Raw genomic sequence first — 17,051 nt, 5'->3', positions numbered from 1 at the left:
GTCAGGACATGTATGCTTGCAAGAAGAGGTCGGCGGTTCGAGGGTCATTGGTAGCAATTGCGATAATATCAAAATCTGCCATGTACAAAACCCACGACCAACATGTCTTGGCCAGTCCCGCATTCACCGTGATTTACCTCTTCACAGATGGTCGGGGGGCCGATCGTGTGGGGCCGCTAGGTTGGCGGATTCCAACCTTTTTGCAGGAAGAGAAGTAATCAACAACTTACTTAATCGCGTTGCATGGTCCAAATGCCGCCACAACCAAAATTTTGTATTGCAACTCTGAGACATCACCCAGGAAACGCAACAAATAAAGGGAATGCATCACAATGGCAAAACGAGGAGATGACGATGGCGAAGAAGTGGAAGTGATAACGAGGAGGCGCAGTCGCCGTGCAGAATTGTGATCTAGGGTTTTGCACTGGGATTCAAATGATACTTATACAAATGCTATTGGGCCTATGGGCCCATCGTTGGCTTTGTTATTCAATCGGCTCGAACATTTATGTTCGTAAACCATGGACAGGGTCAGCCCATAAATTAAAATACTAATACTCTCCAATTTATTTCAATATAAATAGCTCGAGATTATTAGAGATCGATGTTTATCGAATCTTACACCATGGGAATTGTATTGTATTTATTAAATAAAATGGAAAATCGATGTCTTCCAAAAAAAAACGGTCTGGTTCGTCTTGGCTGTATGAATCCTGTTAGATCTTCCAATCTATAATGAACTGCAGAATGGAACCTGACATTTTATCCCCTCCATGCATTTGTAATGTTTTTTGACAACTAATCCTAAACTAACGATGCAATCGCATCATAATCTAACACCTGTCCTGGGGTGTGCTGAATTATCAAATCATTATGCCTTGTGATTGTGTGTTGGACGGTCAAATTATCTACGTGCTATGTCAATGTGGTAGTTTATGAAGTTTTTTTGGTGAACCAAAAGAGAGAATATATAGCTATTCGACTTTAGGGACTGCTAATCAGCTACTAACCTCTCACAAGTCAATGAAATAACATGAATGTGAGTATTAACTTGGATATTAGACAACCTACTAGTAGTTAAATGCCTAGGTAGATTTTTTACTAGTTTCGCTGTGTAAAATGGTGAACAAAAGGGGATATTACAGTGTGGATGCAATTAGGTCATGCATATATGTATTTGTGACGAATATCAATTAACACTCCGTGTCACTGCAACTATTTGCAAAGTTTAAAAATAGTTTATCATTTTGAGTTTGTTTACTAGTTTCCTTTCCCTTCGTTGATATTTTCTGTGTGATTTTCATCAATTGCTATGGTTAAGTATCAGCACTCTTTTGCATACTTTTGATCAGTAACCAGCTCTTCGGTCTGGGTAAACTGCCCTCTGCTGCTGCTCTCTTTACTTATCACATGAACTTGATATCCAAAGAAAGCCTATGTTGGATAGAATTTCAATTATTAGCAACTCTCCTCAAAATATACAGATCGAAACTGCCTAAGTTTCCCCTTCAAAAATCAGACTGGAGAAGGAAGGCGAAATTCGTCTGTAGTTGAGGTAGCAATAGAGCAATTTACAAAACATCTAGTTTATGAGTGGGTGATTGATCTTTGGTGGTACTCACGCATAGCACCTGACAAAGATGGCCCGGCAGAATTAGTTGAAATCACTGGAGTTTAGAAATTTCTTCCCGGGCAAGAGATGTAAATCTTATTGTTATTTTGACAAGGTATAGATACCTGCGATATGCTTACTAGATCGTTGTTCATGTAAAAGTATGGTAATTAACGAGTATGTCGGAGACGCTGTCAATCTGCTATATATATCCAAGCTGTTATATCTTTAGAAAAAAAAATCAAACATTATGAAATATTTTATAATTAAATCTTATTTAGAATTCAACTTGGTCTGAATCAAAATTAAATTGAATAAATTATAATCGACCCAAATTAAATGATTTGGGCTGGTTTAGATAAATTAGGACTGATCTAAACTAAATTAAATGATTTAACTTTGGTTTAATTGTATTCTTGATTTCTAGGTATTTATATATTTAAAGAGTTTAGGATCTAAAATTTGTTCAATTTTTCTTTTTCCTATGTGTCACCTCCTCTCCTTTTTATCTTTTAGAGATTTCGTCTATGCCAACTCCTCTTCAAGCAAGTGGTCCAGATGCTCACCGGACTACTGTTGGTGTTCCTCGCACCAACATGCCACTGCCGACACTGCCGCTTAAGTTCATCGGGTAGACGGCCTTAAGAATCTCAAGATGACCTTGCTCACTGCGACTGTATCAAGACGTCGCCGCCACGAAATCAGCAGTCTCCAAGTTCGCTGGACTTTCCTGGTCTGTTTCTTAGCCCAGTGACGCGGCTGTTCATTGACCCTTTCACCGCCGTCGGGTTTCGCCCGACAGTCTTGGACATGGAGAGGGCAGCATAAACACCGTCTCCTCAAGATTACCATGAAGAAATGCATTAGAAACATCCAATTGTCGGATAGACCAATTAGAACTAATGGCAATTGATAATAATAATCTGACAGATGTAATTTTGACTACTGGGCTAAAAGTGTCATTAAAGTCAATACCTTGTTGTTGACTAAAACCCTTTGCAACAAACCGAGCCTTATATCTTTCAAGAGAACCATCAGTGCGATGTTTAAGACGGAAGATCCATTTAGAGCCCACAATATTCATAGAGGGAGTGCGTGGAACTAAGCTCCATGTTCCATTGCGAAGAAGTGCATCAAATTCCGTTGCCATTGCATTACGCCAATTCGGATCTTTGTTTGCTTGTGTAAAACAAGTTGGTTCAATGGTTTTTGAGGAAACCACTAGAGCTTGAGGAAGTGGATGCCGAGTAGCCATTGAGCATCGTGCATATATGTCACTCAAGGAACGCATGCGACAAGGAGTATCACCACTTGTTGATGTTGAAGGTGAGTTTGATGAAGGGGTTGTGTTATTTGATGATTCTGAATGAGGAACCATGTTTCCTGTAGGGGGAGATGCCTCCAAAATTGGACATGGAATAGGTTCTAAGGCCTTGTCACCCCTGAAATTATTAGTCCGTCCAGCTCGTACTGGAGAAGACACATGAGGCGATTCAGACGACCCAGATGAATTTTCAACAGAAGCTGGAGCAGGCCCTAGAATGCCATCACCAATTGTATTTGTAGCAGGACTGGTCGGAGCAGCAGTCTGTGAGAACTCAGAAGAAATATTAGGTGGTGGTATTAAGAAAGTTTCATTATTCCCTGAAGATGGAGGTGCAGTTGAGGCTGTAAAAGGAAATAGAGACTCATCAAAAATAACATGTCGAGATATATATATACGCCCTGTCGGAATATGCAGACAACGGTAGCCATGGTGCAAATTACTATAACCAAGAAAAACACATTGTTGAGAACGTGGATTCAGTTTATGTTTAGAATAGGGTCGGAGCCAAGGATAACATGCGCAACCAAAGATACGTAAGAAGGTGTAGTTAGGAGTTTGATTGTAGAGTTTTTCCATGGGACTTTTATGCTGAAGCAACGGAGTAGGTAGACGATTAATAAGATAGACTGCAGTTTGAACTGCATCATCCCAAAATTTAAGTGGAACTGATGCATGATTGAGAAGAGCTAATGCAGTTTCTATTATATGACGATGTTTCCGTTCAGCAGAGCCATTTTGTTCGGGAGTGTGAGGACATGAAACTCGATGAAGAATGCCAGAAGAATTTAGATGACGATGAAGGGCTTGATATTCTCCACCCCAATCAGAATGGAGAGAAAGGATCTTACGATTAAAGAAACGCTCCACATGTTTTTGAAACTGACAAAAGATATCAAGCAGGTCAGATTTTCTTTTCATGAGAAAAACCCAGGTAAATCTACTAAAATCATCAATAAAAATCACATAATAGAGAAAACCTTGGTTTGACAAAATAGGAGCAGGACCCCAAACATCAGAGTGAATTAATTCTAAAGGAAATTTGGATACATGACAAGAAGAAACAAAAGGTAATTTATGACTCTTTGCTTTCAGACAAGCATCACAAGAATGAGATGAAGAAGATAAATTGGTTGGTAGATCAAACCGACTAATGATGTTTTGAACCAGACGTAAAGATGGATGTCCCAGGCGTGCATGCCAAGAGGCTTTATTTGTGCGTTCTCCAATAAGTGCTTTGGTGGAGGTAGGTTGTAAGTGATAAAGGCCATCTTTAATTTCTCCTCTGAGCAGGATGGTTTGGGTGATGGGATCCTTCACAAGACAAAAATGAGGATGAAATTCAAAGAACACATTATTATCTAGAGCAAATTGACGAACTGATAGTAGATTTTTAGTAATAGATGGAACATGAAGAGTATTGCGCATGTAAAAGAGACGACCAGATGAGTGAAAAAATGTGTTTCCAAGGTGAGCGATTTGCAAACCTGAACCGTTGCCTATTTGTACCGTGTCAGGACCATGATAGGAGGTGGCCTCTGTAAGAATGTCATAATTTGATGTGACATGATGAGTCGCGCCAGAATCTGGATGCCACCCTGATCCTGAGGAATCCGCTGTAGGTGTATAAGAATTACTTGTAAGAGAGAATGCCCCAGGATAAGATGGAGTTGATGATGACGCTCGAGTTGAGGATGCAAAACCACCACTAAAATTTGAATCAAATCTCTTATAACATTGATGAGCAAGGTGACCATTCTTGAGACAGATTTGACAACGACCTCGACCTCTACCTCGTCCTTTACCTCGTCCTTGATCTTGACCTCGGCCTCGACCTCTACTTCGTCGTCCTGGACTTTCTTGATGATGATGAGTGTTGTCAGATTTATAAGCCGATTGTGTCGAAAGAGCAAAAGAATCCGAAACCCTGTGAGATTGCAATTGAAGAAGTATCTCATGTGAAGATAGTAATCCATGTAGGGTATTAAGAGACACTTGATCAATGCGAGTAGTTATGCTGGGAATAAAGCTGTCATATTGAGGCCCCAATCCTGTAAGAACCTGAACCACCAAATCTGAATCTGAAACAGGATGACCAATCGCAGCTAAATTATTGGCAATTGTCTTTATAGATTGCATGTATTCATTGATAGATTTTTCTCCTCGATGAGTTGATTGTAATTGCATGCGCAGTTGAAGAACACGTGCTTGAGAATCTGATGCAAAAGTTCGAGCAAGAACCTCCCATATTTGCTGAGAGGTAACAAGTCCTACAATCATAGGAAGTATAGATATATCAATTGTCGAAATTAACCATGTCATAATAATTTGATCCTTCTTGCTCCAAATGGCATAATTTGCATCGGCTTCTTGTGGCTTGGGAGAAGAACCATCAACGATGCCAAGTAAGTCATGAACTCGTAATAAAGAAAAAAACTGCATCTTCCACAGCATATAATTATCATTGGTAAGTTTGATGGGTAAATACGCCATGGCATTTAGAGGCAAAGCAGAAGATTGCATTGAAAAATTTATATCGGCGGTCGATGATGACGAAGAATTATCTGCCATTGCAAAAGTGCGAAGAATAATAAAGCCAAGAGAAGGTGGTGGCTTATCTGTGATGCACTGTGAAATTTCTTTGTAAACACGCCACAGCATATAATAGAAGCTTTGACAGATTCCTTCCCCTCCAAGCAAAAGCAATTAATTGAGAGAGCAATGGGCTTCCACACGTTGAGCTTTTGGCGTACGCAGAGGCGAAGTGGTGGGTCCGCACGGCTTCAAGAGCAACAGCGCCGCGCCGAGTGAAGGATGCTCGGCCGGGTTGAGAAAAGAAACCGGAAGGGCGGCGGCGGCTGTGGCAACAGGAGGTCTCAAAGAGGACGCCCAACGAGATCTACAGAGAAAACCGGATCAAATCCCTTGAAATCGCGGCGAAGGCAGTGGGCGGCAGCCACGGCGTTGAGGTCGCGCGGCAGCTGGGAGGACGTGCGAGTGCACGTGAAGAAGGAGAGCCGGGGCTGTTTGTGTCGTCTGCAGAGGAGCATCCGGCGTTAGCAGAGGCGGGGGCAAATGATTCGGCGAGTACGATGCCGGTAGCGGGTGAGATCCAGTGGAAGGCTGGTGGTGGCGGCGGAAATTGAGGTTTCCCACGTGAACCTCTAGTCCTTTCCTCACGAGGAGTCGGCGGGGATAACACAGGCTGATTATCCGTAAGGGCGTGCGCGGCGGCGTTGAGAGAGAGAGAGAGGAGGGTTTAGGAGGAAGGGAGTCGGCGGGAATTAGGGTATCGCTCTGATACCATAATAGAACATAGGGATAATAAAAACTAAACTTTATTTCATACTTGTTGCATCCCTAAACGATGCTTATATAGAAGTTTACATAGAATTGGTCAATTGACCAATTCTGGATTAACGGACAAAATCTACAATTAATATTTAATTAACAATAATTAATTAGCTTCTATTAGAGGGCAGCGGTGGAGGAGCGTGCCATTGCCGATAAGGGCTTCTACTTGCATCCATAGTCGAGGGAGGCTGAAGCTGCTGCAGCTTTTCGCTCTAACGTCGAGGCCGAGGATGTTGTCTGTTTGATGGCTACATATACCACTGACCCCTGGTGGATTTTCCTGCCGCCGAGACTCAGAGACCGCTTATGCTATTCTCTGTGTAAAACTCCAGCTCTCTTTCTCTGATTTGTTTCCCGTTGACGGACAACAGGATCGAACATTTTTTCCCAGTAAATTAAACTAAAAACGAGTTACATTAATTTCATTAATTTCCAAGAGATTAGCATGTTTTGAACAATCAATTGTCAAACAAAGTCAAATATATGTAAGGACAATACCAGAGTTTCTTTAATTAATTAGACAGCAATTCATTATTCAACAAGGTTTACGAGTGCAATAGTGGAAATCATGGAAATCGATTATGATTTCCCTGTCAAGATAAGATTTGGCGGGTTCTAATTGAGTTGAAAATATTCATTATTGACGGCCTGTTAAAAGCGTAACATTGGGAAGAGGTCAAGTGATGCGGTTCTTACATTAATTCTCATCTTAAGTCTACTATACTAATTAAACAAACTTCTTTTTGAAAGTCAAAGCGATACAATGGCCATCATATTTTTTATAAGCAAAAATTAATATCTTGTTGCATGGCATCGTATGGAATGGTTAGGATGAGACGACACTGAAGAAACAGTCCTCACCATACATGGTCTATCAACATTACTTGGTCAGACATTCGTTTCTTTTTATACTACACAGGTCTATCAAGCATGGAATTCATGACAATTTCAAATAAAGAAGTAATGGTGAATTTATTTAGAGTCCGTCCGAAATGATATCGGACGCAGACTGCGACGTGGCAAGCGAGATGGGACCCACACTGGCCGTCTCCACCGGTTGCCGTAGCCTCGCATCCAGCAGCCACGACGTCGCCTCCGCTCTGCTGCCGTCCATCTCGGGCACCTCGTACCACTCTTCCGCTTCCAACATCTGCACCACCTGCCTCATCGTGGGCCGGGCCGGGCTCTCCTCGCGCGTGCACGCCAACCCCACCGTCACCACCCGCACCGCCTCCCACTCGTCGAACCCCTCCGACCCCCTCGTTCTCACCTCCACCGCCGCCAGCTCCCCGTTCGTCGCCACAGCATCCCGCGCCCACGCCACCAGCGGCGGACGCCCCTCCTCCGCCGCCATCCGCCCGCTCGCCAACTCCAGCGCCAGCACCCCGAAGGCGTACACGTCAGTGGCCGTCGTAGCCCGCCCGGTCCGTATCACCTCCGGCGCCAGGTACCCCGCCGTCCCCACCACCCTGGTGGTCCACAGCAACCGCCCTCTCTGTTGAGCCCGCGCCACGCCGAAGTCTCCTAGCCGTCCGGTCATCTCTCCGTCCAGCATCACGTTGCTCGCCTTGATGTCGCGGTGGAGCACCACCGCCTCGCCCCAGCCCTCGTGCAGGTACAACACCGCCGCCGCCACTTCCCGCAGAACCCTCGCCCTCGATCCCCAATCCAACGGCTTCTTGGCGCCATAGATCCACTGATCAAGGCTTCCGTTCTTCATGAAGTCGTACACGATAATCATCACGCCAGCGCCTGGCCGTCGCGTCCGGCACCATCCCCGGAGGCGGACCAGGTTACGGTGCTTCAGCCGGCCGAGGGTGGAGATCTCGGCGGCGAAATGCTTCGCCTCCTCCTCGTTTGTTTGAGAGAAGACCTTCACCGCCACCGGGTCGCCTCCAAGAAGCCCCTTGTAGACAGTCCCGTTGCCCCCTCGGCCAACGAGGTTGCTGCTGGAGAAACCATCCGTGGCGGCAACGATCTGATGGTAGTCGATTCGATGCGGCCAATACTCCGATTCCCATTCCTCTATTATCTCCTCGTCCAACTTTCCCCTGTTTCTCCGGCGACGAACCCATAAACCTAGCACTCCCATGAAAGAGATCGCGATCACCGTGGCAGAGACAGAGAGGACGATAGAAAGACGTCTATTCAACTTGGAGGACGCCGGCAACGCGAAACTAGGAAGATTGGTCGTGATTAGGCCGGCGCTGAAGGAGGAATTGGAGTTGCTGAAGCTCCAACCCAGGACGCGGTGGCGCTCCACAAGCCGCCCGGTGGAGGCGCAAAATCCGACGTACATCTCATCGAGGAAGACGTCGGAGAGGTCTAATTCGACGGAGATAAGGGGACGGCGTGGCTTCCGGCCGAGATTTGCAGGGGCGATGGTGACGTTGAGTCTTTCGGCAGCATAGTCGACCCAAGCCTGGTAATTGGATCCGTCATTGAGTGTAAGTTCAACGAAAGCAGCTTCGTCGTCGGGCCAGTATCCGGCGGAGGCTGATTCGACGGAGGTGAGTGAGTTGAGGTCGACGCCGACGTGATTGTTGTCGATGTCATGGAACTCCTCGTTGCGGAAGACATCGAACTCGACGGCGAGGACGCGTGATGAGGAGTCTCCGTTGGAGGAGAGGTTGAATAGGCCGAGGTGCTGAGCGGAGGTGGCGCCAAGGATGCCGGGGGCAGGGGCGAAGAGGAAGGCGAGGCCGTGGCCGGGGAGGGCGGTGAGGACGGTGGCGACAGAGAAGAGGAAGGAGGCGGCAAAGGGAAGGACCTGGCGGGAGGAAGATTTGGTGGGGATGGGGTAGGGGAGGAGGGCACGGCCGAGGGAGAAGGCGGCGTCGTGGGTGAGGGAGAGAAACAGGCGGCTGCGATGGTGGTGTACCTGGTGGTGGGAGTGGTATGTGAAGGGTTCGAGAGTGGCGTTAGCGAAGAGGTGGAGGTCTTCGTCGTTGAAGCCGTTGAAGAGGAGGTCGACGGCGGAGGAGAGAGGGTAGATGAAACCGAGGAGGAGGAGGAGGACGACGACGAAGGGGAAAAGCGACGACGACATGGCATGGAAGACGAGAGTTGGAAATAGGGAAGTGGATCGAGCGGAGCAGACCTGTGCAAATCTACTAAAACGGAAACAAATCTAGTCAATTCTATATTCTATTATTTAACCAAAGTAAAAAAAATAGAGAAATTCACTGTTGAATTAAAAAAAAAATTGTGAGCGTGGATCGATCAAATACGACACTCATCAGCTCTCCCAAGTCTCAACTGAGCTATCCCCACGGAATAAGATAATTTTAAATTAAGTATTTATAGGTTAAGTTGATGTAAAGATTGTTGGTGAGCAATTGACATCACGAGGAAGAATAAGTGTGCAATCCGCGTGAACTGGTCGTGTTTCAATGATTCACCATACGTTTAGTTTTAATTTGAACATGACTCATTTAATAAAAAAAAGTTAAAATTTCTAATAGCAGTGTGTTGCATTTAATAAATGGATAAATACACAGCCTAACCCAATTATTATAAATGGATAAATACAGAGCCTAACCTAATTATTATACATATATTTATATATATTTTTATAATCTAGCTATGTGAGCTTTTTCAAGGTAGACGACTTGAGATATTCATCTCTTTTGATATTTAAACTCTATTATTTTTATTATTCCTTGAGTGATTTACTATTGCACCATGTCTATGAGGGCAACTTATATTAATTTTGATATATATTTTATTAAAGAATATTTGTTGAAATTAATCTAATTAGTTCCGATTCAATAGGTTATTTATTGGTTAAGTTAATAGTTTAAATTGGTGGAGCATTAATATGACGATATAAATTATGCTCTTTTTAATTTTTAATATATTTTTTTGATTGTTAAGCGACTTTTGAATGGATTATAATCTTAGTTAAATATTAATAATCTTGTTTATTTTCTTTAAGACGATAATGTATTATTGACAAACTCTTTTGAGTAAATTTATTTATTTTAAGATGATAATATATTATTGACAATCTCTTTTGAATAAATTTGTTTATTTTTTAAAGAAAATGTTATTAATTTATCCATAATTATATTTTAATATACAATAATTTTTGAATTAAAGTTAAAATTTTAGTAACTTTTAAAATCTTAGAATTCTTATAAAGGAGAAGAAGACGAAATGAACTCCCAAAGTATATTTAATTTTGAAGTAGTGTAAGTGAAAGAATAGGGGTTCATAGGGGGTCAAGAGATTTTTTTTAAAGACAAATTTGAATTTTTATATGGTTACGAAAATTAATTGTTAAATACTTTTGATAGTTTATAATGTCAAAATTTTAGGTGTCAATTTATATCAATTGTTAAATGAATCAACTTCTAAAATTGAAAAGATTTATGGTGGCACAACAAACCCATTTCTATGGCTACAATTCGCTGAAAAGATTAGCATCAAGGTAGACTTCAAAATTTAAAACTTATGTTGACATCCAACTACCAATAGGAAAGTTTGAAAGTTATTGCTAAAATTTCTTATAGCTATTTTTCAAAAGACAAATATTTATGACTTTTTGCAACATGACAAGTTTAGCTAGGATCCAGAGAGGAGTTTCTATTATTGAAAAAAGAGTGAAAATGTTTAATTTCTAATGCAATACTATTATTCCAATGCAATGTCATATCAAGTCAAGCGACATGACGACGAATGGTGTCCTTTTCAGATTAAATATAATAAAAATATTTAAATAAGATTGCCTTATTAGAAAAAAAATATTAGGAGGGCAAAATTTAAAAAAGGTTAAAAAAATACAAGGTAATGTGCCATATTTAAATGGGTAAAAGGACCTTTAAATGTGTCACGCGTTTAAACAAATCAAAATAGGTCATATTTAAACGAACCGTAACCAGTTATCAAACTGGCTAGTGGTTAATTCTTTGATTTAATAGATTGATTCAATCGATCCAATAAAAACCAACCTTAATGAGGAAGCCATGGACTTATTCATGTCGTGCAAATATTGGCCATGGTCACCAAACAAATGACTAGTCCTGCACTAGATAACTTCTTTAAAAACATCCCACTCCATGTATTCAAGTGCTTCGTGTGGCAGGAACATCAAGAAAGTAGAAAGCTTCATATTCTCAAAGGAATTAACCTGAAATGATAATCGCATCGCCAAGAAGAAACGAAAGAATGTGAAAAAAACTTTTGGTAGGAAAAAGTAATATGATTCACTTACTATGCAATTCCTTTTTGGAGGAGGAAAAAACGAGCAAGTATTTGAACTATATTGCAGGAACTCAAGGTATAAATTCAATATAAAGGATATAACGATGTTTATATTTTGCTGAGAAAATCATAAGCTAAAGTTATGATATAATTCTAGCGAGAATTGTCCATCCATAGCTTGTCATTTTGTGTAGATGTAGATAACTAATGAGTTATATGAGGTTGAAAAATATAGTCCTATTTAGAGTTGTCATATCCCTCTTAAAAATGAATTATCAAATAGGAGCTGCATGACATATTTTCGATAACATTGGGAAGTGCTGACACACATACGGTAGCCCTTACCATCCACCCGAACTAGCAAGTGAACTTTGCCACTTCTTAATTGCATTGCATCAGTACGCCCAACAGTATTTGTACCAGTTCCAAGTATAATAACAGCAACTACATCATTATCATCATAGATGCCACCAGCGAGTGTTCCAACTGTATCATTAACCTGCGTTCAACTATGACACTGTATAAGATGCAAGAACATCTCAAAATTAGCTGCTTACTTAATTTCAAAGTTTCATCAATATGTTTATTAATGGCGAACTCGTATCTGATCAATGGTAATGGTAATGGTAATGGTAATGGTAATGGTAGTAAAACACAAAGGAACAAACCAAAGCTGTAACTTACATCCTTTCCAACCCGCCTTTACAAATATGTTCACCCACAACATCCTTTCCGACCTGCCTTCACAAATATGGTACTTAAAATAAAATATACAATGATGAAATTAACAAGCCAAATGGATGTCATAGCTACAGTAATGCCTATACTGATGTTTTTGTCCATGAAGCTACCTGACCAAAAGATGTTCAAGATACTCTAGTTTGTGCTCCTTCAACTCAACTATGGTTCATTTACTACAGAAAATTATCAATGTAAACTCATGCCTCAATCTTTCAACAAACTAGAAGATCCACGCGCATGCGCAAGGTATCAGCAATGGTTTGATTTTTCAACAAACTAGAGGATCCAAAAGAATAGAATGTTAGCAAGGAAAATATTTTAATCTTCTACGTTCCATATCATACATCAGTTATGACTTCTTCAGAACTGAGGGAGACGACTTGTCTAACTGCTAACCTAGGTGAGCAATGTTGATGGCTATCAGCAATGGTTCAAATGATAACAAATAATGATTCAAAAGATATTACAACAAATGAATAAAATGAATATCAACAAATAAACCAAAATTGTAGGAATATGGTTTTAAAAAATGAACGATAATGAAATAGTCCTCATCATCAAACCGTATTTGTTAATGACATACCAGTAAGCAACTAGCCAAATAAATCAGCACGGGTTGGGATTACAGGAACTATGTAGTTTCCAAATGGCGAATCAAAACTTCTATAATTCCCCAAACATCTTTCTTGTTGAACCTGCGAGACTGCAAATTTCTTGGCCTGCTGAATCTGAATTTTGACCTCCAATTGGAGTGATGTGGTTGGTTCCTGCATGGAATTAAATGCATCTCAATGAACAGAATAAGGAACTGAAAAGAAAGAGAAAGCAACAATGAAAAACAATACAGTGGAAGAAATTGAGGAAGCTGAAGTGCTATCGTTTACAGCCACTGAGGGAACATTCCTGCATAAAGAGAGGAAAATGAGAAATACGCCAAATAATAGAAGATGACATGTGATAAAGTGTATCTAAGAATGGGTATGTGGCTGTATGACGATGGCCATGTATAAAGCACTCAGTTTTTGGACTGTGGATAGAACCAAAATAGAAACAGAAACATTTTGTATGTTGCTACTGCAACAAAAACAAGAAGATAAAAATAGGTTATCTTGATGAACATGATAGAATTAAGGTAGTAACGAAGAACAAAAACAAGGACATCAATATGAAAAAAAACAAGCAAGAATAACATATAATGTCAAAGAAAGGAAGATTATCAAAGTCAACATGAACTATGTTTATATAATCTAACTCTGTTACTACTACACTACTAGTCAACAGTGTAGAAACACACAACTTAAGACGAAAATGGATGTTTCAGGAGTTGGAGGCAACTATAAATTTATCTATTGAGATGGTAAATATCTTTCACTTAACAATTTTGCAGTTGCAGAAGCCTCAGAGAGAACTGATGGCAAAAAGAAAAAAAATGACGCATCAATAAAGAAGAATTGGATAACAAGGAGGCAAAAATATTCAACAACAACTACATAATCTCAAAGTTCACACACAAACTCTGTTGTCGATAACAAACTCAAACTCTAGAGTCACTTAAATGAAAGGTTTCTCAAATGAAAACAGAACAAGCCAATTCAAGGTCTCTTTATGTGAACTTAGATTAGGAGATGCCCATAATTAAAGCTTCAACCTAACAGTCTGAAAGTGGGAAAAAAAAAACGCAGAACAAGTTTTAAATTTGACATCCAACAACTTCATGTCCAATTTAAGACGCTATATTCGCTAATGTCGTTGAGATATTTGATCGTTGAAGTATACTGCAACAGCGAAACATGCTTAAATCTTCGATTGCAACCAGAACAAAAACCCTAAATAGCTTTCTAGTTCCCAATTCATTTATCCAGATACCGAGAAGGCATAGGAGGTGAATCAAACAAGGAAGAGGATTGATAATTCTCCTGAGGCAAGTGGCGGAAAATTAGAGGATGAAAGAGGAGAGCAATACCCTTTTCCCCCTTCGAGCTTCCGTCGCTTAGGGAGGGATGCCATGTTCTTCACTTTGGGCCGGCGCCGGCGCGCCTGCTGCCTGCTTTAAGGGAATCTGTATTGGGTCAAACTGAGAAGTTTGATGGGCCGGATATAAAGTTCCGCTCTGCAGTATAATTAGATAATGTTATGATGAGTCGTTTTGGTTACATGATCCGCGAGTCACTGCAACGCCTGGTGACCTAACGGTCGAATACTGCAAAGTGATCAAAATTCAAACACCATCTCCAAGACTTCAACTGGAGCTGCGAGTAGAAAAAAGTATTCAGCGAGAGGAACTGATGGATTTCTCCAGTAAACACCCTGCGCCATTTCCGCGATCTACCAATCTCAGCCCTTTTCGTTTTGGTTTGCAAATCTCACTTATTCTATTCTTTGATTTTCTTTATTCTTCGTTCGCTTAATCTTTGGATGAGTGAAGTAGTTGATGTGGTTTTAGATGGCCGAATTCGAAGCCGTGTCACAGGAATCGATGGAGCCGGAGAGAGCGACGTGAACAGAAGCGGGCCTTCTCGCGAGAAATTAGGGTTTGAGTCGCGCCATACAATGAAGGAAAATAAATCGCCGACCATGAAAAAGAAGATCTTGACCGAGAAGAATGGCGATGCGACCTCGCTGACCTCCTCTGGTCCTGCCCGCTTTGGATCGAAGGAACAAGCGAAGCCTGAGCTTGTTTCGGCTGCTGATACGAATCCCGTTGTGCAGACAGTAGGAGCAGAATCCTGCTCTGGTTTTTATGATCCGCTGACGAACTATACCTGCCCAAGGCCTCGGTTCCTCCGCTATAATCCTAATAGTCGCCGTGAGATTCTCATGCGCATAGAGAGGGCGAGGATGGAGGAAGAGGAATTGGTAGATGCCTCAAACTGTGATTTTGAGGAGAGTGACATGGAGGATGAAGAGGAAGCAAGGAGGCCTCTTTGGTGGTCAAAAAGAGCATGGACGTTGTTTCTGATTGGATGGTTAGTTTATTTTTCTTGCTATTTTTCTTCCATGGACTCAGGATTTCGCTTTCCCAAAGATGATAGAAGTTCCATGGAGGATTTTCCGAAGCTTCATGGCAACCACAGCCCCTCGCATGGGATAGAACTTATGCTGAATTTCATGGGCGTTTCTGAGATTTGCTTCAATGTGCCTCAGAAAGAACTCACCTGTTCAATTGATGGAGGTTCTATGGAGGATTCTCTGAAGCTTCAAGGTAACAGCAGACCTTCTCAAGTTGGAACAGAACTTATGATCACTTTGATGGGCCTGTCTGAGACTTGCTTCAATGTGCCTCTAAAACAATCGACTTGTCCAATTGAAAGCGATGGTGAAAGCATGGTAGTATCAGATGTTCAACAAGAAAATAAATCGAGTTTTGAAGACGCAGAATCATTTCTACTTATTCCATGGGAAGCAGAAAGAACTAATGAATTGCTGATTGAAAAGGTGCGCAACAAGGAGGATGATTTGGTGATTAAAAAAGAGGTTCTAAGCTCCCTTGACCAAGAAAAGCATGACCAAGGAAATGGCATCAGTGTTCCTGCAATCCTGGATACTGAGTCGGCGGTGATGGAAGAAAATACAATTCCTGATGCATGGAAGAAAATACCTAAATGGAATGACGTTTCTTCAGAAACTACCCTTTTGATACTTGTTTCATTGTGTTTGCTAACTCTACTGCTGGGTACCTCTACTTGGATTTCACTGAATATTTCAATACCAAGATCCCTTCTTTTACCAGTATTTTTATCTCCAAAAGGTTTTGCAAGTCAAGATGAGTTTGCATCATCAATTGGAATGAAAGAACATAGTAATAAGAAAATCAGCGATCGAAATGCAAATTGTAACCCTCCAAGTTGCCTTCCCAAAATAAGTAGAGATCTGGAAGTTGAGGATAAGTTGATATCCTCTGCTGGAGATACAGAACACACTAAGGAAAAGGTTGGTGATGGACAGTCCAGTAAGCCTTTGAATTCCCCAAGCAAAAACAGTAGAGTTTTAGCAAGTAACCATCCACCAGTGGTGCAATTGCTTGGTAAATTTCCAATAGTTGAAAGAACCAGGCAGGCAATAGGTTTTGGCTACGAGAACATAGCAAGTGAAGCTGAATCAACTAAGGGATCACAACTAGCTCAATGTGAAATGAAGTCAACAAAGATGACAACTTCATCATCCAACTTTAATGCGGTTTCTTTGGTTCTGAGTACAAGTCCTACCTCACAGAAGCAAACAAGGGAAAAGCAGGCAAGTAACTTCAGTTTTCATTTGCTAATCCTCCAATGTTACACGTTTACCAGTATAACAAGTAGAGAGTTAATTTGGAACTAGTTGCAATCGTTATAGTTCAAAGGAGCATGGTATGTTTTTCTACTCCAAACAAGCATATTGTATTAGTTTTCTATTTGTGCATTTATTGCATATCAACCATAAACACATTAGTTGCGATGTATTTAAATTATTTTAGCTACTTTGAGCATTTTTATATGTATAAAATCCGAAAAAGAAATCAAAATACTACTTACAAACTTCAAATGGAAAAATATGGCAACCATGAATTATTCTCTTCCTCTTCTCTTCTTTGTCATGCATTTAAGTTTTCTCCCAGAAGCTGAAGACTAATGTTTTCTAGTGTTTGTGATAGGACTCTGGAAACAAAGCAGGGGGGATGCAGAGTGCACCTACTCCTTTGAGACGCTCAAGCCGACTCAGTAGTCGAGCCATTTCAGCCTCAAGGTGAAGGGACACCAAGCTCTTGATGTTGTGATTCAGATTCTGAATCATTTTTATTCCTGTGCCCTGAACAGACAGTTGAATTAATTGATGATT

The 17,051-nt window shown here is 41.2% G+C and overlaps 3 protein-coding genes across 5 annotated transcripts; 1 reads left to right on the top strand and 2 right to left on the bottom strand.

The window, feature by feature from the left end:
- Positions 1-7,036: 7,036 nt before the first annotated feature.
- Positions 7,037-9,346, bottom strand: LOC141822839 (L-type lectin-domain containing receptor kinase VII.1-like). Its single transcript, XM_074710150.1, has one exon. It carries the CDS (start codon positions 9,337-9,339, stop codon positions 7,267-7,269), a length of 2,073 nt encoding a protein of 690 aa, XP_074566251.1. The 5' UTR covers positions 9,340-9,346; the 3' UTR covers positions 7,037-7,266.
- A 2,320-nt stretch (positions 9,347-11,666) lies between these two features.
- LOC141825552 (uncharacterized) lies at positions 11,667-14,284 on the bottom strand. 3 transcript variants are annotated; one of them, XM_074712932.1, is made up of 4 exons: positions 14,200-14,284; positions 13,082-13,139; positions 12,820-13,003; positions 11,667-12,012 (listed from the first exon to the last, which is right to left on the bottom strand). In XM_074712932.1, the coding sequence occupies exons 1-3, from the start codon at positions 14,241-14,243 to the stop codon at positions 12,830-12,832; spliced, it is 276 nt and encodes a 91-aa protein (XP_074569033.1). In that variant the 5' UTR covers positions 14,244-14,284; the 3' UTR covers positions 11,667-12,012; positions 12,820-12,829. The 3 variants fall into 3 exon arrangements, with proteins under 3 accessions (XP_074569033.1, XP_074569035.1, XP_074569034.1); XM_074712934.1 differs by having other exon boundaries at positions 11,667-12,004; XM_074712933.1 differs by having other exon boundaries at positions 11,667-11,994.
- Positions 14,285-14,521: 237 nt separating this feature from the next.
- On the top strand, positions 14,522-16,962 carry LOC141822947 (uncharacterized). The gene is made up of 3 exons (XM_074710243.1): positions 14,522-14,588; positions 14,680-16,469; positions 16,867-16,962. Exons 1-3 carry the CDS (start codon positions 14,522-14,524, stop codon positions 16,960-16,962), a joined length of 1,953 nt encoding a protein of 650 aa, XP_074566344.1.
- Positions 16,963-17,051: the final 89 nt, after the last annotated feature.

The sequence above is a fragment of the Curcuma longa genome, chromosome 3 (genome assembly GCF_044706935.1).
Source record: "Curcuma longa cultivar G26 ecotype Majalengka, Jawa Barat chromosome 3, ITB_CL_G26_1.1, whole genome shotgun sequence".
NCBI classification, from domain to species: Eukaryota; Viridiplantae; Streptophyta; class Magnoliopsida; order Zingiberales; family Zingiberaceae; genus Curcuma; species Curcuma longa.
Note: the sequence above shows the minus strand (reverse complement) of the source record. Positions and strands in the feature narration are given on the sequence as shown.

Excerpts from the sequence above, each read along its gene's own strand:
- LOC141822839 (XM_074710150.1), bottom strand. The coding sequence starts at position 9,339 with ATGTCGTCGTCGCTTTTCCCCTTCGTCGTCGTCCTCCTCCTCCTCCTC.
- LOC141825552 (XM_074712932.1), bottom strand. The coding sequence starts at position 14,243 with ATGGCATCCCTCCCTAAGCGACGGAAGCTCGAAGGGGGAAAAGG. Across the intron at positions 13,140-14,199 it reads AAGCTCGAAGGGGGAAAAGG|GAATGTTCCCTCAGTGGCTG; the intron begins GTATTGCTCTCC and ends CTCTTTATGCAG. Across the intron at positions 13,004-13,081 it reads CTTCCTCAATTTCTTCCACT|GAACCAACCACATCACTCCA; the intron begins GTATTGTTTTTC and ends AATTCCATGCAG.
- LOC141822947 (XM_074710243.1), top strand. The coding sequence starts at position 14,522 with ATGGATTTCTCCAGTAAACACCCTGCGCCATTTCCGCGATCTACCAAT. Across the intron at positions 14,589-14,679 it reads TCTCAGCCCTTTTCGTTTTG|ATGGCCGAATTCGAAGCCGT; the intron begins GTTTGCAAATCT and ends ATGTGGTTTTAG. Across the intron at positions 16,470-16,866 it reads AGCAAACAAGGGAAAAGCAG|GACTCTGGAAACAAAGCAGG; the intron begins GCAAGTAACTTC and ends TGTTTGTGATAG.